At 42.1% G+C, this 26020-nt stretch overlaps 1 protein-coding gene across 5 annotated transcripts in view; it reads left to right on the forward strand.

Annotated features, from left to right (window-relative positions):
• Positions 1 to 26020, forward strand: part of RBBP8NL (RBBP8 N-terminal like) — a 43569-nt gene that overhangs the window by 7577 nt on the left and 9972 nt on the right. For 4 of the 5 annotated variants that reach the window (XM_040434967.1, XM_040434966.1, XM_040434970.1 and 1 more), the window contains exons 2-10: positions 5999 to 6130; positions 14267 to 14309; positions 15524 to 15619; positions 15781 to 15893; positions 17707 to 17791; positions 20394 to 20551; positions 22643 to 22725; positions 23259 to 23422; positions 24970 to 25780. In XM_040434967.1, the coding sequence (XP_040290901.1) occupies positions 6064 to 6130; positions 14267 to 14309; positions 15524 to 15619; positions 15781 to 15893; positions 17707 to 17791; positions 20394 to 20551; positions 22643 to 22725; positions 23259 to 23422; positions 24970 to 25780 (1620 nt within the window). In that variant the 5' untranslated portion in view covers positions 5999 to 6063. The remainder of the gene's footprint in view (positions 1 to 5998; positions 6131 to 14266; positions 14310 to 15523; positions 15620 to 15780; positions 15894 to 17706; positions 17792 to 20393; positions 20552 to 22642; positions 22726 to 23258; positions 23423 to 24969; positions 25781 to 26020) is intronic. The other variant, XM_040434971.1, reaches the window with a different exon arrangement.

Genomic DNA, 26020 nt, shown 5'->3' on the forward strand with positions numbered 1-26020 from the left:
CTGTTTATAATGGAATATAATGGAATTCACAGATGGAATGCAAAACCGAAGCCTTTATTATCCGTTAAACTTATCCATTTTTCTCCAGATACTTCCTACCCCCTTTGATACGCTTCAAATATTTATTGAAAAAAGGGTTTCAGAAAAACATATACTTTTTTTTGTTAAAATACAGACACAAACGTATAGAAACATATGCACATCTGTCAAATGGATACGTAAAAAAAAAGGACAGATAACGACAAAATTGGATACGTTTCTTTACTGCATGTCTTCACATTCAGCAAAAATGAGCCCTTACACTGCCTGGTCCTGTCAATCAAGGTGCAGAATGCATGGCAACTGCAGAGACAGCTGGGCCTCTAGGAGTAACAGCAACGCCCCCATTGCTCCTAGAGGCTCATTTGCATATATTAAAACATCATTTTTCTCAGCCATGCGGGCACATATGAACATGGGACCAACACAGATGACTTCAGCTGCCAAGCGCACACGTAACAGGTCAGCCAGTGTCACACATGCAAATCTCCTGAGAGATGCCCTTTAAAGACTGTCTGTCACATATAATTTTGTTGAGTGGTGGTGCTGACATCATTAATGTTATTGGACATCTAGTATCATGGCTTAAAGGGGTTTTCCACCATATTTTTTTATTTCCACCCGGCCTGTGGAAAAATCCATACTCAGATACGCCCCATCGCTCCATTCAGGCTCCCTAGCAAAAGCAGTGATGTTTCCCGAAGCGGGACAATACTGCTGGGTCACATTCCATTTGAGGACACGTCCAGGGTCAGATTAAAGGATCCAGGAGTACTGAGCAGTCCATTTATTGGGGCCCCAAACATAGAAATCATTGGGCCCCATAGCAAGAATCTGAATTGGGCCCCCTAACTCCACCCACTACCCACCCCTGGCCCATCCCACCTCCTGCCCTGGCTCCTCCCCCATCACACCCCCATTTGCCCAAAAAAAAAAAAAAACAATGTAGATATAACCATAAAAAAGTTATGGGGGTCAGAATATGGTGATGTAAAAAAAAGAATTTTTGTTCAAAGTTTTCATTTATTTTTACACTATTTAGACATTAATAACCTATACATACACTGACCTAAAGAATTATTAGGAACACCTGTTCTATTTCTCATTAATGCAATTATCTAGTCAACCAATCACATGGCAGTTGCTTCAATGCATTTAGGGGGGTGCTCCTGGTCAAGACAATCTCCTGAACTCCAAACTGAATGTCAGAATGGGAAAGAAAGGTGATTTAAGCAATTTTGAGCGTGGCATGGTTGTTGGTGCCAGACGGGCCGGTCTGAGTATTTCACAATCTGCTCAGTTACTGGGATTTTCACGCACAACCATTTCTAGGGTTTACAAAGAATGGTGTGAAAAGGGAAAAACATCCAGTATGCGGCAGTCCTGTGGGCAAAAATGCCTTGTGGATGCTAGAGGTCAGAGGAGAATGGGCCGACTGATTCAAGCTGATAGAAGAGCAACGTTGACTGAAATAACCACTCGTTACAACCGAGGTATGCAGCAAAGCATTTGTGAAGCCACAACACGCACAACCTTGAGGCGGATGGGCTACAACAGCAGAAGACCCCACCGGGTACCACTTATCTCCACTACAAATAGGAAAAAGAGGCTACAATTTGCACGAGCTCACCAAAATTGGACTGTTGAAGACTGGAAAAATGTTGCCTGGTCTGATGAGTCTCGATTTCTGTTGAGACATTCAAATGGTAGAGTCCGAATTTGGCGTAAACAGAATGAGAACATGTATCCATCCTCTGATGGCTACTTCCAGCAGGATAATGCACCATGTCACAAAGCTCGAATCATTTCAAATTGGTTTCTTGAACTTGACAATGAGTTCACTGTACTAAAATGGCCCCCACAGTCACCAGATCTCAACCCAATAGAGCATCTTTGGGATGTGGTGGAACGGGAGCTTCGTGCCCTGGATGTGCATCCCTCAAATCTCCATCAACTGCAAGATGCTCTCCTATCAATATGGGCCAACATTTCTAAAGAATGCTATCAGCACCTTGTTGAATCAATGCCACGTAGAATTAAGGCAGTTCTGAAGGCAAAAGGGGGTCCAACACTGTATTAGTATGGTGTTCCTAATAATTCTTTAGGTGAGTGTATGTGGTATCGTTGTATTCCTACTGACCTGGAGAATTAAGGGCACAGGTCAGTTTTGCCGCACGGGGAACGCCGTAGGAACAAAACCCATAAAACGGTGGAGGAATTACGTTTTCTTTTTTCCAATTCCACCCCATTTGGAATTTTCTACCCGCTTCTCACTACATTGTATGCCATATTAGAGAACAACTTCTCCCGCCAAAAAATAAGCCTCTATATGGATATGTGAACGGAAAAATAAAAAAGTTATGGCTCAAGGAAGATAGGGAAGAAAAATGAAAATGCAAAAACGAAAAAACCTCTGGTATCCTAAGGGTTAAAGGAGTTATCCAACCCCTATTAGGCCCCCCAAAATGCCCGGGCACCGCATACAGATAATACTTATGCCCGAGGGGGCTGGCCGCAACGGAAATGAGCCTCCCTAGCGTCACCCGTGATGATGTATTCCCTTCAGTTCCCCTCGTGGCCTGCTATTGACTGCCCCCCACTTCGCTGGATGTTTTCATTCGTGCGGCGGAGGGCGGGTGAAGTGGTGGCCGTGCCAGCATCAGGATCGATGCGGTGCCGGGGAATGAGGTAGCTAAGGTGCCTGGGCATTATAGAGGTTGGATAACCCTTTTAACTCCTTGCTGCTGATGGTTAGTGTGTATAGTCACCAATCGCCCCCCTCCCCACTGCAAGTGGAGATGTGCTGCTGGGTACACTGTCCTCTATCAGCAAGCAGAGCCTGGCTGTGTTCAGAACTTCAGAGTGCCCGGAGAGGTTCTTCAGTCCCGCGGGTAGCAGATGAGGCAGGCGGCGGGCAGCACGTGAGCGTGGTATACAACTGCCGCGCCCTGTCTGCTTGAGCGCTGCTCCTGCTGCTAGCAATACACTGGCCAATCAGCAGCAGGAGCTTTGCTCTGCTAAATGCTGATTGGCCAGTGTGCAGTCAGTGCAGCAGTGCCTGGGATGAAGCCTGGATCATGGACAGGTCAGGGGAAGGTGCTACTTGAGCACACAGTGGGTGGGATGGGGGCCCTACCCGGACGGAACAGAAGACAGATGTGTGCAGATGTAGGGGGCGGGGTCTTCCATGCGCTCCGAGCCCCCCCGTGCCATGGGCCCCATAGCAGCTGCATGGTCTGCCTATATTGGCAGTACGCCACTGGTGCTGTGCATTTTTTCTCCCATTTCTTGCACAGTCTAAGTGAGTTTGCTGTCTATGCATATGATGCACATTTAGGTCTATAATTAAAGGGGTTGTGTCACTTCAGTAAGTGTCATTTATCATGTAGGGAAAGTTAATACAAGCCACTTACTAATGTTATTATCCATATTGCTTCCTTTGCTGGCTGGATTAATTTTTCCATCACATTATACAATGTTCATTTCCATGGTTATGACCACCAGCAGCGGCGGCCTCGCCTGCACACTATAGAAAAAAGCGCGAGTCTATGTGAGCTCCCACGGTCTCAGCCACCAGAGATGCTGGCACTTTTTCCTAGTGTGCAAGCACGGCGTCCATAGGCCTGATCATAAGCTAAGGGTTGAAAGAAAAATTCCGTGAAGCCTCAGCCCCCCCTCCGCCGACCCTAGATGCCGTCTAAGTTGGCACATTTCTTATCAAAATATTTATTGGAATACATCATAGATAATATTTTGGAGATACCTATTAAAAACAAGGGGTTAATTATAATAATTGTAGATATAGGTGGGGAACAGTAAGTTATAGGGATATCTCTGAGAATTATGATGCGTTACAATTTTTGTGGAATTACTGTAAATATAAGGCGTGGTTAACCTTTAATACTCACAAGTTCAACCAGAAAGTCAACATAAAGTGAAATAACAAGTTCTCTGCTATGTCAGATTTCTTTACAATGGGTCAAATGACACACAGGGTGTACAGGATAAATGCTCACCTGCTCCAAACAGCGTATCGTCATAACCCAGATAATATTTCATCAGGATAACCAGGAGTTCAGTTTCCCTAAAGAAAAAAAGACTCTTAAAGATGTCTCAGAAATAGTCCTTCCAATATCCGGAGTATAATAGAATAAAGAGAAGAAAATCTGGAGTGTAACACATTGCGTTTGAACATGTAATTTGTGTGAATGCTGTCTGTATTTGACATAGTTGAAAATGTCTGAAAAGTAGCCCTGATGTCCTTAGTACATAAAGACTAAAGACAAGAACAGCTAGAGTGAAATGCGTTGGGTTTTAATTAGTCATATATTTATTACTGCTTGGTGTGGATCATAAAGAAATGAGAGTCTTTAATATGCAGATATGGTGTCACCATTGAAAGCAATAATAAAAAGGAAGCAAGAAAAAGCAAGAAGGAATGAAACGCGTTGTAAATCTGCATGCTAATGCTTAGACTGAATATATCCATCAGGTTGTAAGTGCCCTGTTATTGCCAAAATAAAGTCTAATGTTACTGGCATGCATTGGCATCCTCACCAGCTTGTTCAAACACAAAATTCCTGGCAACATAGCAGGGTCTTCACCCGTTCTCTGAAACAGGATTCCCTGGAGCCATCGCTGAGTCACTAAACCACAAATTGTCAGACTCAAAGTGAATTTTTTTTAAATGCAAGTAGGGCTAAGAATCTATTGACTAAGATGAGAAATGCTTAAGAAAACACCAGAATGCTAATGCAAGTGGCAATAAAGGTGTCCCCTGCCCCCCTGACTTCCTAAAAATAAAAGCTGGCCATAAACATTCAATAGCCGGGCCGAACAAAAGTTATCTCTACTGTCTCCCTCACAGCTATCCAATACACATATACCTATGATACCCAGTGTTTCCAGTCCCTGTTGAAAAAAAGTATGAATTCCCACCTATCGTCCCGTGCACCTCTGAAGCCTTTCACCAGCCTCAGCAGTCACGTGTCACCTGAGGCCAGTGAATGGCTGCAGCAGTGCACAGGATGACAGATAGGATGCCACATTTCCAGTCCACAAGGGAACCGGACGTGGCGAGGACTGAACCAGAATGGGGATGCTGGGAAGAGTTGAGTGTATTTTTTTTCTCTATTGTAAACACATTTCAGCCCTTAATTAATTTGCGTTAGGGGTTGGACAATCCATTTGAAGCGCCATTTTTCCGATACACAGCTCCAAATCCCCTATTGCTCATCATATAGCTATAATGTTAAATGATAAAATTCTGGCTATCTGCAGTCACCATTGGGGGAGCTCAGAAGCCTATTAAAGACTATATTGAGGTAATATGGAGCTTTATAAATTCATATTCAGTCGCATCGCAGTGTCAGACTGGGTTTTCTGAGGACCACCAGAGGAGATTCTGAGGACCACCAGAGGATCTTTAGAGCCTATTATGGTACCAAAGCCTGGGCCCATGGAGGATCCTCTGCTGCTCTTGTGGGCCAATCCGACCTTGGAGAGATGTCATTATATGGTGTGGTGTCTGAACTGTGATTTGTGCTGTGTTATCCATCTACTGCTGCTCCTCCTCCCCTCTCACAGCACACTGAGGGAGAAATACTGCAGCTCCATACCCCTCCTCTGTTTCTTCTATTTATGGTATTACTGTAAACTACATTTCTGGAGGACTGAGGACATTTAGATGCAGATAAGAGGGAAGTACAGACTGCTGGAAGGTGTGATTGCTGCAAATGTTTTCTAATAACATATAAGACTTGAGAAATGTCTTATACTCACAAGTACTAAGATGCATTTTAAGAAATTAAATAAATAAAAGATATGATGGCTATAGGGCACCTCACACCTAGGATGTTTAGGAGCCAAAGGTTGCACCTAAGCCACTGGTTAGGGAGCAATGGTGAAGTTTGTGAGGTCAGTAGTAATAATTACTATATTTATCTCCTTTTGTTTTAAGGGCAATAACTGAATGGTTATAACGAGGATTTGTGAACAAAAAGTACGGCGCATCCAAGTGGCAATATGGCGACTGAAAGCTTTGCTGAAGCTCTGCACAGACTGAAGGAGATCCATGAGAAGGAAGTACTAGGTGAGGATTGTCAGGAAATACAGTGATTACAGCACAGTTCCCACATCTCTCTCCTGTGACAAGCCCCGCTGTCCTCTATAATTCTATTAGCAGTCTTCTGCAACTATATGGAACAGTTCTAATGCTAACTCTATGTTATCAAATTATGGGGCACATTTATTAAGACTGGCGTTTTGAACGCCAGTCTTAAGGCTGGCGGTGGATCCGCTGGAGTTATGTAGAGGCCCTAGCAAACAGTTTTCATGAGTAATCTTCTATCATAGCCTGATCCTGCAGTCAAGTCTTCCGTCTGCCCCTTTTTCTACTCTCTGTAGAATACCTAGAAGGGGGACAGATGGGACAGAGTAACACATGACTGCATTACAATTTGACAGCTGTATACACAAAACTGTATATATAATTTTTTTTTAAACCAAGACTTTTTGCAGTTTTTTCATTTTTTTATTTTAGAAGCATCAGAGCAATTCCTGTCTTGTAAAGTGATGGCATACTGTTGGGATATGACATCACTTTAGGACTAGTTGGGGTCTGACTTTTAGGGCCTTAACCAACTCTAGGAATGAAGAGGCTACAGCACTGATTCCATGCTACTGACCCATTACTGTGTTAGGCCTCATGCACACGGGCGTTGTGCGGCTGTTCCGTGTATTGGGGACAGCAATTTGCGGTCCCCAATACACGGGCAACCTCTGTGCGGTGGCCGGGATGGATCAAGACCCATTCAACTTGCATGGGTCCGTGATCCGTCCGCACCGCAAAAAAATAGAGCATGTTCTACATTTTTGCAGTGCGGAGGCACGGACAGACTCCATAGTGCTTCCGCGGGGTTCCGTGCCTCTGTTCCACACCGCAGCTCCGTGATGTGGGGAGCACACGGCCGGTGCCCGAATATTGCGGACCCGCTGTTTGCGGGCTGCAATACGGCCACGGCCGTGTGCCTGAGGCCTTAGTCTCCAAAGCGACGCCCCAGGCACCCAATGTGGAGGGAAAATGCAGCACAGCTCCATTAAAGGGAAAGCAGCCAGTTACAATTCCCTTTCATAATACTTGTTTTTGTTATACTGTATTTTGTACAAACTTTGTATAAACCTCATTCACCACTTCTAGAATCATCTCCAAGGCCACGGGCGATATTAGTGATTTGTCTTGTCTTCCAAGGACAGGATGAGACACGTTAAAGAACCTTGAGAAAAATGTCCTGGGAAAGAGAGTGCAGTGAGCTGTGTTGGTTAGACGAGTAAGGCCAGTGGTGAGACTGCATTGTTCTCTTGTGCGTTCAGACAGGTCGGAGGAGAAGTGCTCATGAAGAGACATGTCTCACCGCTCAGTCACGTGCTGTTAGGAGCCTGGGGTTTCTGTGGCTTCAGATGCTCAGTTATTACATTGCTTCATAAGTTTATTATAACATTCTCACTTCTCCAAAAAGTGTCATCTTTGACCTGTGGGTCTCCAGCTGAAGAGGAACTACAACCCCCAGTGTGCCCTCACAGCCCCGCAGCTCAGCATTTCTTAGAATTGTATCCAGTGCAGACAATCCTCTATGAGTGAAATTTATCAGCGCCACAAAATCTCTGTCCTGGCCTGATAGTTTGCTACAATGTAACAGTGCAGGTAAAATATATCAGTCTAGAGTTCAGACTTTAGCTCACAGAAGATTGTACATACTGAATACAACGGTAACGGATCTGCAGCTGTGAAAAGTATTAGTTCTGGACTGATTTGCTGCTTCCCATTCACTAACAGCAAGCAGAGTTCAGGAGTTGACTTTCAATAAATAAATATTTCTTTACAATATTGACAGACTTCTATGGGGCCCTTTTCTTCCATTCCATGGCTCTACAAAACAAAAAAATACATGTCCTACACTTGTCAGTGAAAATCAGGACGTGGCCCCATTGAAGTCTATGGGTCCGCAAAAATGCGGAAGGCAATCCGTTTTTTGCAGACATACTGAACTGATCCGAATTTTTTGCGGACAGCATACGGCTGTCTGAATGAGCCCTTAGGCCTCTTGCACACGACCGTGTGTATTTTGCGGTCCGCAAAAAATGGATGCATTCCCTATTTTGCAGAATGGAACAACTGGCCCCTAATAGAACAGTACTATCCTTATCCCTTATGCGGACAATAATAGGACATGTTCTATTTTTTTGCGGAACGCAAATACGGAAACGTCATGCACACGGAGTACCTTCCTTTTTTTTTTTTTTGCGGACCCATTGAAATGAATAGTTCCCCATGCGGTCCGCAAAAAAAACGGAAGGGAAACGGAATGAAAATACGTTCATGTGCAAGAGGCCTTAAGAGAAGGAAAGGTGGACTGAAACGCATTGAGTACTAATATGTCACGTTGTGTTACTGCATGATGGGAATCCTGTCTGTATTTTGCATAGAAAAAGTCTTGAAGTAGAGTAATCTTTCCAATATTCTTAGTACAGTAGACTAACAAGAGAAAAGTTGTACTGAAACGCGTTGTGTTCTAATATGTTGTGTGTGTTACAGCTTGGAGTGATTTCTGCCTGTATTTTACATAGAGAGTAAAGTACCAAAGCACGCCTTCCAATATCTTTAGTATAATGGACTGAAGGTGACCATACACTTGTTCAGCCAACATCTATTCATCTTGAACCCCTCCACACGCACACGCACACACAGACATACACGTTTGGTTTGGCCCGAGCATACATGTGTTCTGAAAGAGAAATGGCCTATGGCAGATTCTAGTTCGTACTGAGAACAAAAGGATCGGGAATGTTGGAATCCAGCAACCTGATTCTTTGTTCACCTGTCAGGAGAAATTTGGGAAACTCCGGTACACAACAAACGGTCTTCCGACCCCATGGAAGCCGTCAGTTCCGGTCAACATTAATGGAAATATGAGGGAGTGTTACATGTGTGCCAGTCGTTTCAGTGAATCCATCAGGTTGCAGGTGCTATTGCCAAAATACTATTTCATACTGCTGCCATGTGTTGGCACCCTCACCAGCTTGTTCAAACAGAAAATGTAAGAATGTTCCCATACACTGAAAACCAGCAAATGGAAAAACAAAATGTATTACCGCTACATACTTTTTCACTACACAATGATTTTGCTAAATTTACAAAAACTAGACTGGCCCTTTAAAGAAATAAAAAGGAAAAATTGACAGTCACAGCCTTCAGCTGTCGGGACATGCAGGGAGTTGGGGTACAGCCACAAGTTGAGGTTTCTTGATGCAGTTTTTGAAGCCAAAACTAGGAGTGGGTAAAAAAAGAGAAATATTGTCTCCCCCTAATACTTTCTCTCCTTTTATGATTCATACCTAATTTAGGTCTCCAAAATACGTATCAAGAGACCTGAACGCGTGGCCGTACCCGTATAGTTTCGCAACAGCTAGTTGAAGACTATTAGTCTAGAACTGTACAAATGTATTCCAGATTAGGAAAAGTGTCTTTTCTACTCTAGAACCTGGCAGATGTTCACTATGTTTCATCTAAAACCTTTCAAGGCTCTCGCACTCTAGAACAGGCAGTTCCTTGTTCAGAATGTGTCATCTAGAGCTGGTAACGGTAGGCAACCTTGGTGAGCTACAGATCTACTGTAGTAATAACATGGTGCAGTTATGAAGGATTTGCTAAAAATGTTTTCAGACAGAGAAGAAAAGACCATATTTAGGTCATAGGTTCCTCTTTTATAAGGTGCTTAACATTCGAAAAGCATTTTGACAGAAATAATGGAGGAGATTTACTAAATCAAAATGTGCCAGAATTTACACCCATAATTTGGTGTACATGCCTTGCATGAAATTTATTACATGATTTTTTTTCACCTTGTCCAACAAGAGGTAGCTGGAGTGGGGCATCTTAAGATGTGACAATGTACGCCAAAATTGGGCCAATTAATTTGTGATGTAAAATTAGACTAGTTTAAATTTGCACCAAATGTATTTACCCAGCATCAGTCACTGTGATTGATCTGCAACAGACTGTCTAGTCTCAAGGCCCCCCATGCACATTAGTGTATTGCTAGCCAAACCTTCAGAAACTGATGGGTTCAGTCAACAGTCTAATGTTTGTGGGGAGTTCCCGAATCTTTACATCCGATCCTTTTGTTCTTCTGGGAGCTAAGCTGTCCCCAGAAGTGTCTGGCAGCAGCTTTTTCCCCTTTCCCCATTGAATACATATACATGTTTGGCTGTGCTGAACATGTATGTATATGGGAGAAGTCATTTAGACTGGTGCTGGATGTGCCGAAGCTATGTAAATGCCGGCGCCTCTTCATATCTTCGTCGGACTCACCAGCAGATATAGGCGTTTTAGACCGCCGGTCTTAGTAAATGACCCCCTATGTTCTTTCGTAGAAAGGGCATAAAAATCGAAACACAGCAACTTCTTTCCGATAACAATTGTTTATTGTAAAATTTCACCCACTGAACTGTGGTTTTGGTTGAAGTCACCAATTTTGATTAACCTTGTATGGCTACCTTTAGTCATCAGATCAGGGAAGGATGAGGTAGTCAGTTTTATAACAGAATCAAGACGAGGCAGCCCCAGTTGGGCTAGTTTTACACTAGCGTTAAAATAATCTGACAGGCTGTTTGGGAGGAGGAGCAGCTTGCCAGAGTTCATCGTATCCGGCATATCCGGAAAGGGCCAGATTCACTGTAATGGGACCTGGCGGGATTGTTTCCGGCATTAGTGCCAGAATTCGGCTGGACATGAACCGATGCTTCCAGCTGTCCACATACTAGTGATTTTTGTCATCCATAATGACTGATTTTGATCACTTATTGGTGTAAATCACCCTTTTTATGTGAGACAGAAGACAGCGTTAGACACTGACCACTAGGTAGATCTATGAAATATCTCATCTGATCTGTTGGACAGTTTTTTTCCAGTCCTTGTCAGATGTAGATGTTGATAATACTTTTAAAGTTGTTTATGCCAAACACAGATTCACACCCTTTCTATAGAAAACCAGGTTGTCAATTTGTCTTTATAACTTATGGAGTTGTAATCTTGCACAAGCTTCAGACCAACCATTGCAGGAGTAGACTGAAGTAATAAAAATTTTTGGACAACCCTATAATATCTTAAAATAAAAACCATGATATCCTAACCCGTTTCTCTGGCGGTGTGCGATGCAGCGCTGGTCCAGAACTTCCGCCAGATGCCACAGCGTTAACATGCCTGGATTCCGCAAGTCACTGCTGCAGCCAGTAGCTGTCCTCAGCTGTAGACCACTGAGGACAAAGATTGGCATCAGAAGTCACGTGACGTACTCAGGCACCTCATTGCTGCTGTTTATAAGCAAAGATGGGCGGGAGTACCGGACCAGAGCTGCAGAGAACGGTGCTGGAGAAACAGGTGACTATATCATGTTTTTTTGCATTTTAAGACAGTGTAAAGGTATTCTGAGATTTTTAATTATCTCAGATAGTCCCTTTAAAGACAAGTCATTTAGAAAACTGAAACGGCTATTGTATGGTCAGCTTTAGGCATTTTAATCTACCCAGGACCTGTCAGCGATCTGCCATTAAATCCCCACTGGTTACTTAACTAGGATCTAGAGCAGTGGTGGCGAACCTATGGTATGGGTGCCAGAGGCGGCACTCTGAGCCCTCTCTATGGGCACCCGCACCCTGAAAAAAGTCTATGGAGGCTATTATAGCTAAATGAGAAAGTACATGGAAGATATACTATTGAACTGTAGTATTCAGGTAAAATTGCCGTGTTGGCACTTTGCAATAGTTTGGGCACTCGGTCTCTGAACGGTTCACCACCACTGATCTAGAGCAATATGAACTTCATTTCATGAAGATCCTCTAAAAGTTTATGAGTTCATTTGTAGTGTAGAACCAAATCTCTTCAAGTTCTAGGTAATCATTTGAACACTGGTTGAGATGTTAGCATAGTATGGTGGTACTTCCACCCACATGTCCTTGAGAATAGTGAGAATATTACTCCAAATGTGCTACAGACACATCTCTCAGGTCAAATGATCTTTCCCAGCTTAACCGGGGTCCACTTAGGGCAGTTTGAAGATGACCATAGATAGGTCTTTCTTTAGTTTATGTCTTGTTGATTTTGGGAACAACACTGTAATTTAATCCCTATAACCCAATGTCATCTGTGACGTGTGACCAGACGTTTCATCACCTCCAACCAGACCAAGGTACATGGAAGTTAACAAGTATTTGGGACTTCTTTCAATGTCACATTTTCAAACAACAGAAACACAGTGTAAGTTGAAGTGCAAATAGCTGTTCAGATTGTGAAAAGCCCGAAACCTGACAGACAGGTTTGTCACGTGTCACAAGTCGTTGGGCACTGAATATTTTCTCGTTAATGAGCAGACATTTTGCAATGTGTGTGGCAGAGAGTTTAAAACACCGGAGGTATACAAGTTGTTGCTGGATAACACATGACTGCCCATATTATAAACAAGGAAGCTAAAGTAATCATTATAGAAAGTTGGCAAGGTTTGTAAAACAAACAGTTGTCTTCTAAAACCTACCCCATAAAACGGGTATGGGCAAATCCTACAAAATTATCACAGAACAATATACTTGCTTATAAAAGAAATTAACACTGTACACCATGGACTTTGGCTGTCACACATCTTACCCTGGTTTGTCCAAGCTTCAGCAAAAGGTCCAGTAGAAGATAACTTCATTTGAAGGTGACTTTGGGGCCAAGAACTTGCTACTAGGATATATCTATTATGGGCTGATTCACAAATAACCTATTAAACATTAATAATATTATGTCCTGGTAGATTCTGGATCAGAGATGAGACCTTCTAGTGGACCCAAGGAGCACCAATAAGACACCAAATTCTTGAATAGAATTTTTAATAACTTGACAGAAGAAGATAACACTAAGGAAGGTTGCTGTGGATTATATTCACATAGGCGGTCATTTATCAAACTGGTGTAAAGCAGAACTGGCTTAGTTGCCCATGGCAACCAATTAGATTCCTTCTTTCATTTTCCAAAGGAGCTGTCCAAAATGAAAGGTGGAGACTGATTGGTTGCTAAGGGCATCTAAGCCAGTTCTACTTTACACCAGTTTGATAAATGACCCCGATAGTGTTTTCTGCTCTAGTGGGTCCATGGGCACCGAGACTTCTTACTAAGGTATCAATGAGTTACATTCTGTGATCCCCATTCAAAAAACATAAAGAAAAGTATGACATAGAAATCTTAGGCTACTTTCACACTTGCATTGTTAATTCCAGTATTGAGATCCTCTGCCGGAAAGTAGCCTTACTCAATCATGAAGAACTATACTGTTCTGTCTGAGAATGAAAAATTTGTCCATTTGGCTTCTTTTCATAACAGAGCAACAACATCTATGATAGATATGTTCCCAAATGGATCTCAACAATCCTGATGGATCCTACTGACCTATAATGGGCTCCGTCGCAGTTCTAGTATTCCTGACGGCATGGCTGAGGACTACTTTACTTTTGCCATCAAAAATATAACCCCTGATGAACAGAGCATAAGACCAGCGGGAACAGATCCTTACAATGGCCGATAACTTTCCTCATGAATAGTATGAGGAGAATTGCAATGCTCTGTGTGTCCTTTCAATGCTGTTACTCCAATTATTAACCACTCCTTTGATAAACATGCAAGAAAATCTGCTACAGACTTCTACCTCTACAACGGCTACTCACCTGCCATACGGCATCCAAAATCACTCACTGCCATCTAGGTTGGTCGCCTGTGACTTTGAAAACCATAAAATGTTGGAAATTTTAATATGGATGACCTTTAAAATTAACCAATTTAGAAATGATGTAAGAAAATTATTTGACCATCAATGAAGATAATTAGACCCAATCAATCAAAATCCATAAAAAAAATTTAGGACATGCTTAAAAATTTTTCAACTGATCGTTTCTAGTTATTGTGTAATTATGAGAGAGTGTATATTTGGCATTCACTAACCATATGCTGACACGTTTAACATACTGGTAATTGATTTGCATTAATGATTATGCGTATGCCAAACACACTAGCATGTATGTTTTTGAATCATAATTTTCATGTCTATCGTCAGTTCTTATTTGCTATTTTTACCTCTACTGAGAAAAATCATTTGAACTTTCTAACTAGAAGTTAATAACTGTGTCTTCTTTTCTTTCAGGCATGCAAGCAAAGCTCACAGAATTATCAATGGAGAAGTGTCGGTGAGTGACACTGTACCCCACTATTTCTCTCAGCTATTATACCTCACTCATTTATGAGATCCCACTAATGTTCTCATGGGGGAAGGGGAACACTATTACTATCTGAATAAAAAACTGAAGTACAGTCAGAGACTTAAAACAACCCTCTTGCTCCCTCTACCTAATAAAAAGTGCACTGCAGGCATATTGTTTGCTCCCATTATGGTTCCTAAAAAAAACTTTAGATACAAAAAAAGGATATATATATATATATATATATATATATATATATATATATATATACACACACACACACACACATACACACAAAACTACAGGCTAGACCTCTTATTGGAAAAAAACAGAGCTGAATTCAACATCGCAGATGTCAAAATGGCGGCAGAAAAAGTTTGTGCCACCAAATAATGCAATAAAGTCAATTTTATACCAGTTAAAAGAGTGCATCCAGACTTCTGCCTTATCCTTTAAAGTGTACATGTATATAAATATATATATATATATATATATATATATATATATACACACACACCTCACCTGGTGGCCCTTACCCACCTCTCACTGCCTTCTGTTCCTGTACACAGTTCCCTGCTCCTCTTCCCGTAGGGAGTGTGCTCCCTCTGGCTCCTAAAGGGCCAGTGCATGAGCAACCCTGGGGTACTTAACACACCCTCCTCTGTGGGAGGGTGCCTGAGCAATAGCTTCCTTAGCTTTCTAGGTTCCTGCAAAGGTGTGTTGTATTCTGTTGTCTGCCTGTGTACCAACTATCTGCCCGTTTGCTGTATTCTAACCCTCCACTGCCTGACCTGTGCCTGACCTCCGTATCGATCCTATGTTGTCTGCTCTAACCTTGTACTGGTTTCCGTATTGCATGTACTCCGCCAACCCTGACTTTGTCCTGTCCTTGACTACTATTTTGCCTTACCCCTTGGTGCCCTGCATTGGTGTATATGACCCCCATGGTTCAGCTGTCAATTAGAGACTATTCCAGGGGACTGCCACGATAACACCCTTAGGATAGGCCCTAAACCAAATCTGTTGGTTCTAACCTTGGTTATGTGATAATTGATCAAGCACCACTAGTAGTTTATACGTTGTCAATCTGTCAAACTCAACTCAATCTCATACATATATTGTTATAGGTATATAGATTAGATAGGTATAGAGCTGTTAGCTAACAGTGTAACAGTTTTATCTTTTTTTTAAATTGATTTTAGGGACTCACAAAGGATTGAGGAGCTATTTTCTAAGAACCACTTACTAAGGGAACAGCAAAAAGTGCTGAATGAAAACATTAAGGTGCTTGAAAACAGGTGAGTTTGCTATTCATTCACCTTCTCATCAGTACTTCAAGTGTTAGGCCTGTTCCTTCACCTCTGTGCTCTCTGCATAGATATCCATTTTTACATTAAACAAAGAAATATACTTATTAAGGCTTAGCATCAGATTTTCATGTTTTGGTTTGTTTATTCAGACTAAGGGCCGGCCTGTGTGACCGATGCACAGTGACCCAAGAACTAGCAAAAAAGAAGCAACAAGAATTCGAAAACTGTCACTTCCACAATCTTCAGCAGATCTCGTCTCTAAGTGAGTACATTCTCAGAACTTGAACCCTCCACTAGATTCATTTTTGTCTCTCTTCTAAATCCTGTTTATGAATAAACATGAGAAACATTTTCTGGACCATCAAGAGGTTGCATTATAGGAAAATAATCCTGATTGGTTTTATGGGATGTAGTACTGAGCTGTTGAGGCAGGGCACACATTTTCTAACTCAGCTGACAATGAGGAAATCAGGCCATATAGGGAGAAGATGACTAGAGCTGAAAGGAATTGTCCAGGATTAGTAAAACATGGCTGTTTTCTTCTAGAAACAGCACCACACCTATGCATGAGGTGTGTCTGGTACGGAAAATTAAATCACTTGAGGTAAATAGTGGACAGGTGTGGCACAGAAAAAAAAGGTCATTTTCTTAATCCTGGGCAACCCCTTTAAGTTGGGTCAACTTGCCAATTTTCAATCCATCTATGACCACCCATGCGCATATCACAACCCGACATGTACAGGTACAACTCGAAAAATGTAATATCGTGCAAAGTTCATTTATTAAAGGTGAAGCTAATATATGCGATAGACTCATTACATGCAAAGCGAGATATTTCAAGCCTTTATTTGTCATAATTTGGATGATTACGGCTTATAGCTTATGAAAACCCAAAAGTCACAATTTTGAGGTACCCTTTGCTCAGGGGGTATGGATTAATTAGTTGACAAGAGTGTGACGCTTTGAGCCTAGAATATTAAACCTTTTCACAATATTCTAATTTTAAGTTGCATTACTGAAATAAATGGACTTTTGCACGATATTCTAATTTTTCGACTTTCACCTGCATAGGAACTATTGTCTGTCTAATGATTTTGCCAGTACAGCTTTTACATCAGCCTGGATTGTACCAATAATCACTATGTATAAACCCAAAATAGCAAATAATAAATGCCTGCAGTTTTCAGTGTAAATTCTCTGATAAGGTCCAGTCATAAGGAGTTACATATTGGACTGAATGCATGTTTAGCTTTCATCTTATGCAAACCTTTTGTTCACCTGGCCCATTCCTTGTGTGGTGAGATCATCCAAGAACTGATGTATGACCTCAGAATGTCTGTTTCAACAATTTTTTGCAAACTATGAGGCTGTCAATTAGTCACCAAGTCCCCCAGGCTTCAAGAAATGCATATTCTCTGGTCTCTACTGTCCTCTAGAGTCTAGACGGTTGGGTTTCACAGAATTCAGTACAAGTTAGATTTGATCTATGGCAGCCTAAGGGTACAGCCACATGCAGGACCGTAACTATAGGGGAAGCAGGGGAAGCGGCTGCTTTGGGGCCCTGACCCAGAATGGGGTCCCATCCAGGAGGAGGAGGAGGACTAAAAGATTTTGTCAGGGCCCCCTCAACAGTATTACACAATGAAATTATATACAGTATAGACTGTGTATAAAACGGATGGAACAGCTGCCGGGCCTGGTCTGAGAGAGTGATCCTTACTAGCCACAGGAATGGGGGTTGCATGAAAGGAAGGGGTTGCGAAAAAAATTACTGGGGGATGGGAGCCCCATTCAAAGATTTGCTGTGGGGCCCAGTCATTTCTAGCTACGCCACTGGCCACATGCACAGGTTTCCTAGGAGCTAAACTCAGGAGTGGATTAGGAGAGAAATGATTAAGGACACATACAATTTCTCTTCTTTTTTTTTTAATTCACTCTTGGTTTTGGCTTCCAAAACTGCATCAGGAAACCTGACCGTGTGGCTGTACCATTTGTGGGAATAGAAACGCTAATGCGAATGTGCAATGGACAGATTCAGATTTAACGCCTTACCAACTTTTTTTTTCCTTTTGCAGCCAATGAAATTAATTTGTTGAAGGAAGAGAATAAAAGCCTCTTGGATGAGCTGAAAAAAATCAAATGTGCGGAGATGAATTCAAGGTATAACATCATTTTACAGAGCTTTCATCTGAAAGGATTCTCCAACTCAATAGGTTCCAACCTGTGGCTCTCCAGCAGTTACAAAACTCCAACTCTCAGCAAGGCCTGGCAACTCCCAGTATCTTTAATGTTGTACTTGTACTTATACAACAATTGGAAAAACAAAAGGTGGACACCACTGGCAACATGGGCCTCAGTCTTTATTAATTGTCTCCAATATGGCAAAAGCTGGATTGATTTACATTCTAGTATTTTGAACAATGCATCAGTAGCCAAAGATGTAGCAATTATTGTTAGTGAGCTGCTAATGGTATTGTTATAACCTTGTGGCTGCATCTGCTACTGCCGCTCAGCCCATTTCAAGGAGCTGCAGTTCAAGGCATGGACAAATTTGTATATACTGTATTTGGCTGTGCTTGAATAAACAATGAGGGGCCACGGCTGTCTGACCACACACATGGGAGGCCACGGCTTTCTTGCTGATTATGGGGATCTAAAGGTCAAACCCCCAGCAATCATACAATAATGGCCTATCCCAAGACTAGGCCATTAATCAAAGGTCCTGGCGGTCCCTTTAATGTCCCCTTATCTGGTACAGGTGAAACTCAGAAAATTTTAATATCGTGCAAAAGTTTATTTATTTCAGTAATGCAACTTAAAAGGAGTTGCATTAATGCAACTTAAAATTAGAATATTGTGAAAAGGTTCAATATTCTAGGCTCAAAGTGTCACACTCTAGTCAGCTAATTAATCCATACCCCCTGAGCAAAGGGTACCTCAAAATTGTGACTTTGGGGTTTTCATAAGCTGTAAGTCATAATCATCCACATTATAACAAGTAAAAGCTTGAAATATCTCGCTTTGCATGTAATGAGTCTATTGCATATATTAGCTTCACCTTATAATACGATATTAATGTAATGAGTCTATCTCATATGTTAGTTTCACCCTTTAAGTTGCGTTACTGAAATAAATGAACTTTGCACAATATTGCAATTTTTCGAGTTTCACCTGTATAAGTTCTTCAAAAAAGCCAACTATGGATGGTTGGGAAAAAAGAGGAATGGGTAGGAGGTTTACATATCTTCCATTCATTGACATTGAAGGAATACATGCTCTGCTATCTCTCCATTGCGGGCCAGTACAAGGCTCATCCTTGCAATGAGCAGTGGGCGTGGACTAACCATTTTGACTTTGGGCTAAACCTCAGGGCACTGTCTTGGCAGTTCACTGGTATTCACGCTTTAACCCCCATACGGGGATGTGGACCTCGCTGCAGGAACCCAACCAGGCCTCTGTACCCCCTGGAATAGTCCAGGTGTAGTTGGCAGCTGACCCACAGGAGTCAGAGACAATGGTGCAAAGCACCAAAGGAGAAGACAATATTCGTAGTCGGGAGACAGACCAGGATCAAGGCAGACAGAGTTTGTGTGGCTTATCCATAAAACAAATCCGAGGTCAGGGCAGGCAGCAGAAGATCAGAGTTGGTAAATAGGCAGAGTTTGTACTTGAGCAGACAGACAGAAAAAGCACACCGTCACTAGGACTAGCAAACACTAGAATACCTAAAGCTCAGGCAAAGGGGTGGAACCAATAGCCCAGTAAAAATAGGAGGGTTGATCAGCACTTTAGTCAGCAGCTAGACAGTGAGCAAGAGGGAAAAGTTAACTCTAGCAGTACCACAAAGAAGTTCACTGATCAGTAGCCCCAATACACACAGAGTGACTGTATGACCGTCCTGAGGATGGTGATATACTTGAGTTCAGAAGGGCAGCCGTGGTCATTGGTTAGGTACGTAAGTACCTAATGCTCCTACATTCATTAATGATGAGAGCATCAGACCATTATGTATCCAGCCAGAGGCCATGAGGAGGACTCAGGTGGCCCTCTGGACATCGGCCCACCCTGGGAAATTGCCCTGTAGGGTCTATGGCCAGACCACTCCCTGGGTCTGTGTGATGGTGGTATACTGCTCAGTCGTGGTGCACCAGGACACAGTTCAGCAGACTTTACTTGGAATCCATCCATATGCTAACATATAATAATAAGAAGAAAGGGTGTGTACAGGTTACGCTCAACAGGTTCCACCAGTCTGTAATGGGCCATCGTTTGTCGTCTGTAATCCCTTTGCTTTCAGAAACACAGACATTTTCACTAATAATAAGGTACATGTATTATTTCATATTCAGTTCATTCCCAGGAACCCCTTATATTTTGAGCTGCAAGTAAATAGTACCAAACTTTGTGTTGTATAAGGGGTATTCCACTGTATTCCAATATGGGATCCACACAGCCTAAATATCTGATAGGTGGCATCGCCCACAAGTCATGGTAACATTTTGAAAATACTAAAACTTCACTGTTTCCTTTTGGGGAGAACAAGTTGTAGGCCACTTTGTAACCTTTGTGAACAATCCAACCCATAGAGAGTCACACCTCGGGCTACAAAGTGTTGCACAGGAATTGGGGCAACATGATCCACTTTTTGCAATGTCATATAATATAAATTATACAATATCATTTTATACATGATAAAAATGCTATATTATATAACATTAAAAGATGAAACATAGTTTTTTTATTTTTATTCTGGTGTCATTAGTGAGAGGAGCAGATCCAGGAGTCAGACCCCTGAAAATAATGTCACCTCTGAGGCACAACAGCCCGGTCTCTCCACGGCAAATCAGAAAAACGGCACCGAAAAGACAAACAAAGACAGGGAGACACCAGAAACCATCCCTGAACGTCAAGTTCCTGAAGGTGAGTCCTATATTACCTACCCCATACAGCACTGATAAAATACACAAGATAGATACACACCAGTATACATGCCATACATGTATGTAACCTATCAGACCATATGTTACCACAATTTCTAATGCCAGTCTAAACAAATTTCCATTAACTGGAAGTGATATAATAATAATAATAATCACTATTCAAAGTCTTTTCAGGTCACAGAGTACACAAGGCCACTTTAAAGGAACACTTCCGGCAAAATAAATACACTGTCAGGTCAAGGGTAGATCCTGAGGAGGAGAAGCATGACAGAGGGATTGAAGTAACTCCATAACCCAATGTATTAGCTTTGCCCGTTGGTCCTTTATTACATGAAGTCAGTGGGTGACTATGTAGTTTATGGTCACACCAAGTCCTACTGAGTGACAGCTGCTAATAGAGAAGGTCCAGACCACAATCAGGTAATACCTATATACTAAAGACGCACCCGATTACTCAGTGACATGACCAAGTGAGGCTCACAGGTTGGTATTTCTGTACAATTACAGGGGTTGTCCATTCATTTTATATAGATGGTCTATCCTCAGGATAAGCCATCAATATCTGATTGGCGGAGGCCCTACACTCCACACACCCACCGATAGAACATCCCATGCAGATTTTTCAGTGGATCTGCAATAAATCTGTTAAATGTTGATTTTGCCTAGGCTTTCAGCATCTGCGGGGAATAACTCAACCCAATGTGGCTTTAAAGAGAACCTGTCACCATGGACCAGCCCAACTAGAGTACTGCATGAATAGCACCGCTGTAAGGGACAGTTCACATTACTGTTATTTTTTCGTTCTTCTGATCCATCAGAAGAAAAGAAATCTAAAGAAAAAAAAAAGCTGATCCTGTAAAAACAAACTGAAAAAAACAAAAACAAAAAAAAACTTTCCTGTACATCAGTTATGCACATTTAGCATCCGTTTGAGGCATTTCCGTCTGAGATCCATTTTTTTAGACAGGAAAGAAAAGTACTTAATGCAAACAAAAACGGATCTGAGACGGAAATGGCTCAAATGGATGCCAAATGCATAACTTATAAGCAGGATCCGTTCTTTTTACAGAATTTTTTTCTTTATTTATCGGTTCTTCTGACGTATCAGAACGCAACAGAAAAATTACTCTATTAGGCTACTTTCACACTGCCGTTTCTATTTTCTGGTATTGAGATCCATCATAGGGTCTCAATACCGGGGGGAAAAAAACGCTTCCGTTTTGTTCCCATTGTCAATGGGGACAAAACGTAACTGAACAGAATGGAATGCTCCAAAATGCATTCCGTTCCGTTCGGTTGCGTTCTCATACTGGAGAGCAAACCGCAGCAAAACGGCTCCGTCATGACCCACAATGCAAGTCAATGAGGATGGATCCGTTTAACTCTGACACTATCTGACACAATAGAAAACGGATCCGTCCCCCATTGACTATCAATGGAGTTCATGACGGATCCGTCTTGGCTATGTTAAAGATAATACAACCAGATCCGTTCATAATGGATGCTGACGGTTGTATTATCAGTAACGGAAGCGTTTTTACTGAACCCTGCCGGATCCAGCAAAGTAGCCTTACTCAGTTCAGATCAGTCTTTTGTATCTCTATACTCACCCCCCTTCCCCCACTGTGCATCCGAAAACAAGCTGTTTAATGTATTGAGAGGACTCCTGAGCGTGTGCACATAAAAGAGAGGACTCCAGGAGGAGTCCTCTCGATGCATTACATGGCTGGTTTAGAACCTATACCGCAGGTCAATTTATACCGTGTCTGAAAGAGATATCTTTAAATTGAATCTACTTGGCTGGTATACAATTCTGTGAAATTGCCCCATGCTAATCCACAGTGGCAACTCTGCAGCGTTTCTGTGCCATGTGGATCTACCCTGAAACTGAACTAGTCCAATGTCGATCTACAGTCTGTCTGCTTGCTGCAATAGATTTACCACCATGGACATTAGATTGTCAGTGGAATACACCAACTACTATGTTATTCACATTAAACAGGACAAATGTGTCGACTAGAATAAAGATTTGATGATGTTATAACGCTTTGATTCTACATTCTTATGTCAGAAGCTTGTGCAGCCGTCCTAAGACTGTCACCATCAGTGAAGCAGTTGAAGGGATTGGATTACGAAGCTCGCCAGTCTGACATGGTATGATACGTGTGATCACTAATAAGCAATAATTATATTCTTTAATATATGGCCAAAAGTTTCAGAACTGTTTATTTTGAATGACTGATTTATGAACAGCATGCCATACAGTGAATACTGATAGAAAATGAACATAATAATGCAGATAATAATACAGTACTTTCTATTGATACTTCTACTAGGAGTTTAGGCATGCATGTGATAGGCATAAGGCCATCCTTCATATAAGATAGGGCCAGGGGCTATTCATAGTATTCAGATATATTGGGCAGACTAGATGGGCCAAATGGTTCTTATCTGCCGACACATTCTATGTTTCTATGTTACTAATATACTAAAATAGTGTCATATAATACAGTCATTCAGTTCCCAAGTAACACTTCTATCAATATGTCAGGGTGCCCAGGCATCCGGGTCAGTAACACCCCCTTCAGTAGTGATAGGCTATGCAAACACTGCTCCCTGGTTGCCTTACTGCTTATTATTCAACATGTCTGGACCAGGGTCTAATTTCGCTGTATGTTATTTTCCAGAATATGTCTGGGGTGCAGAAACTGTTCCTAAGCACCCACAAACAGCAAAGAATATCAAACCAACTTCATGGAACCATTGCTGTACTGAGACCAGAAGCCAAAAATGGACCCAATGTGCCACCACCACCACCACCCATCCATAAGTGCAGCCCAAACCATGAAATGTAAGTTACCTGCTTCTTATATGCTGGCAGGTGTAAATTATGGGGTGACATTGCATGACTACTGTTACGCTGGTGTCTTGTGCCCGCCGCTGGCCCGCCTTCTCCTTGCAGGCATAGGTGCTGAGCTACTCACCCAGCTGACCTCTCTGTCCAGCCAGCGCTCCGATTCCGCTCACCTTCCTCCCAAGTAAGGCCTGCATTTCTTTGTGGATTGCTGCCCCTGAGTATATAAGGCTGCTTTACTAGTGGAAGGGTGCCTGAGCTTTAGGTTCCTGGCTTACTAGTTTATGCAGTGAAGGTGTATTATTCAGATTGTCTGCCTGTGTATCGAACATTTGCCTGTTTACCGATTCTGATCCTCAGCTGCCTGCCGACAACTCTGACCTTTTTCATGTATACATGCCTGCCCTGACCTTGGCCTGTTTTTGACTATGAATACTGCCTGTCCCTTTTTAGCCTTGCAACAGTGTCTCTGACCACTGTGGTTCAGCTGTCAACTACACCGGGAATATTCCAGGAGGTAGCAGCCTGGTTGGTTCCCTGCAGTTAAGTCCATATCCCTGTATAGGGGTTAAACGGTGAAAACCAGGGAACAATCAAGACAGCTCCCTTTTAACCCAAAGTCAAACCAGTTAGTGGGTACAGTGAGTCCATGCCCACTGCCATAACAAGGATGAGCCTTGCACACAATGGAGAGGTAGCTGAGCATGTATTCTCTCAATGTCAATAAATGGAAGATAAGTAAACCTCTTACCCATTCCTCTTTTTCCAACCACCAAATTGTTGGCTTTTATGAAAAACTTATACCTGCAGCGAAGTCCACATCCCTGTATAGGGGTTAACGGGTGAAAACCAGGGAGTTTACAGGACAACTCCCTTAGGGATAGACCAAAGCCAAACTGGTTAGTTTGCACAGTAGGTCCACACCCTTGCCTGTGAAACTATTTGTCGGCAGTAAGTATATAGGTGCTGAGTCGGGGTATAAGCCATATACTAGGTAAGACTGTGCAACAAATTTTACAGTGCAAGTATGAGCCTAAATATCATGGATTTCTTAAAGTGGTTCTCTGGGCTTTTTATATTGATGGCCTGTCCTTAGGATAGGTCATAAATAACAGATCGGTGAGGGTCTAACTCCCAGCACCTCCAATGATCATCTGTTTCACAGTCGCTCTGCACCAAAAATAGGCTGTGAAACTAAACAACTGGTTACTGCAGGGGTGTTTCACAGTCTCCTATTTTGGGCACCGGAGATACCTCAGAACAGCTGATTGGCGGGGTGTATTAACCAGATCCCTACTGATCTGATATTGGTGACCTATCCTAATGATAGGCCATCAATATAGAAATCTCAGAGAACCCCATTTAAATACATATACTGTAGTAGTGATCTCCAGCTGTTGTAAAACTATAATACCCAATATGCTGAGATTTCACAGCGGTTGGAGACTACCAGTCTATAGCACTTAATGATTGCTCCCATACATTGAGATTCCTTATAGGATCATTCGTTCATGATGACTGTATCTTGTTTTTCTCATTCACAGGCATTCCAAGGAGCTCCCTATGGAAGCATGTGGTCCCCCTTTCCCGCTTGAACCCTTAAAACATGTCCTCTCAGAAGAACAATTTACCCTTTTGAAACAACACTATGTCCAAAAGCATCTGGCACAATGTGGTACTGTGTTGCAGAACGAGGGGGCAGCTCATAGGTTATTGGACAAACATCGAGAGACTCCTCTAGAAAGGAGACAACCTGAAGATAATTTGGAAGAAAAGGTGGCAATGGCAGAGATACAAGGAGCCATGTTATATGTCAGAGAGCAGGGACTGAAGAACAGAATAAACCAGGCAATCCATAGAGAGAAACTTCATTACCTATTAACCAAGCACGGCCAAGGACTTAGGATACCAAATTCGAGAGGAGATTTCCCAAAATGTCCGCAAAGAGAAAGCCAAGAAGACAAGGAAATGTCCCTGATGCAAGTTTTAAGTGCACACTGGAGGAACAACAAGCACATAAATTGCCAAGAGGGGGCGCAAGACTGGGAAGAACAAGAATCCAAGTGTGCAGAGGCCAAGTCAATATCTGAGAAACAAGAGGAGAATCCAGATAAACCACTTGACCTCTCTGACATCAGAAGAAATCACCACACCTATCAAAACGATTTTAAGAAAGAACAAAGGCATAGTTCTGAAGGTCAAATGCCAAGCCCAACATCCAAATATAATACCTCCCCTCCCATCAAGGCATCATGCTCTGACCACATATATGGAACTGGACTGGAAGATACCACATTGGCAGCTAAAGGGGGACACATGAAAGATGCAGAAGAAGATGCAAAAGATAAAGTTATAGTAAGTTTTCACATGTCCATTATGTCCACCTATTGATTACAATGGAGTGAAGGTCACATAGTCAAGGCACCACTGAAATCAATCCATTTCCATAACTGATTTATACCCAAAAACTAAGAATCAGGACAGCAATTATATAGCACAAAGTAATACATTTTATTAAACATATAGTTTTTAAAACATTTGTTGAGATCACATATATATCAGCAGCTTTAAATCACAAAGGAATAATATCCACAG

The sequence above is a fragment of the Bufo bufo genome, chromosome 6, assembly GCF_905171765.1.
Source record: "Bufo bufo chromosome 6, aBufBuf1.1, whole genome shotgun sequence".
Taxonomy (NCBI): Eukaryota; Metazoa; Chordata; class Amphibia; order Anura; family Bufonidae; genus Bufo; species Bufo bufo.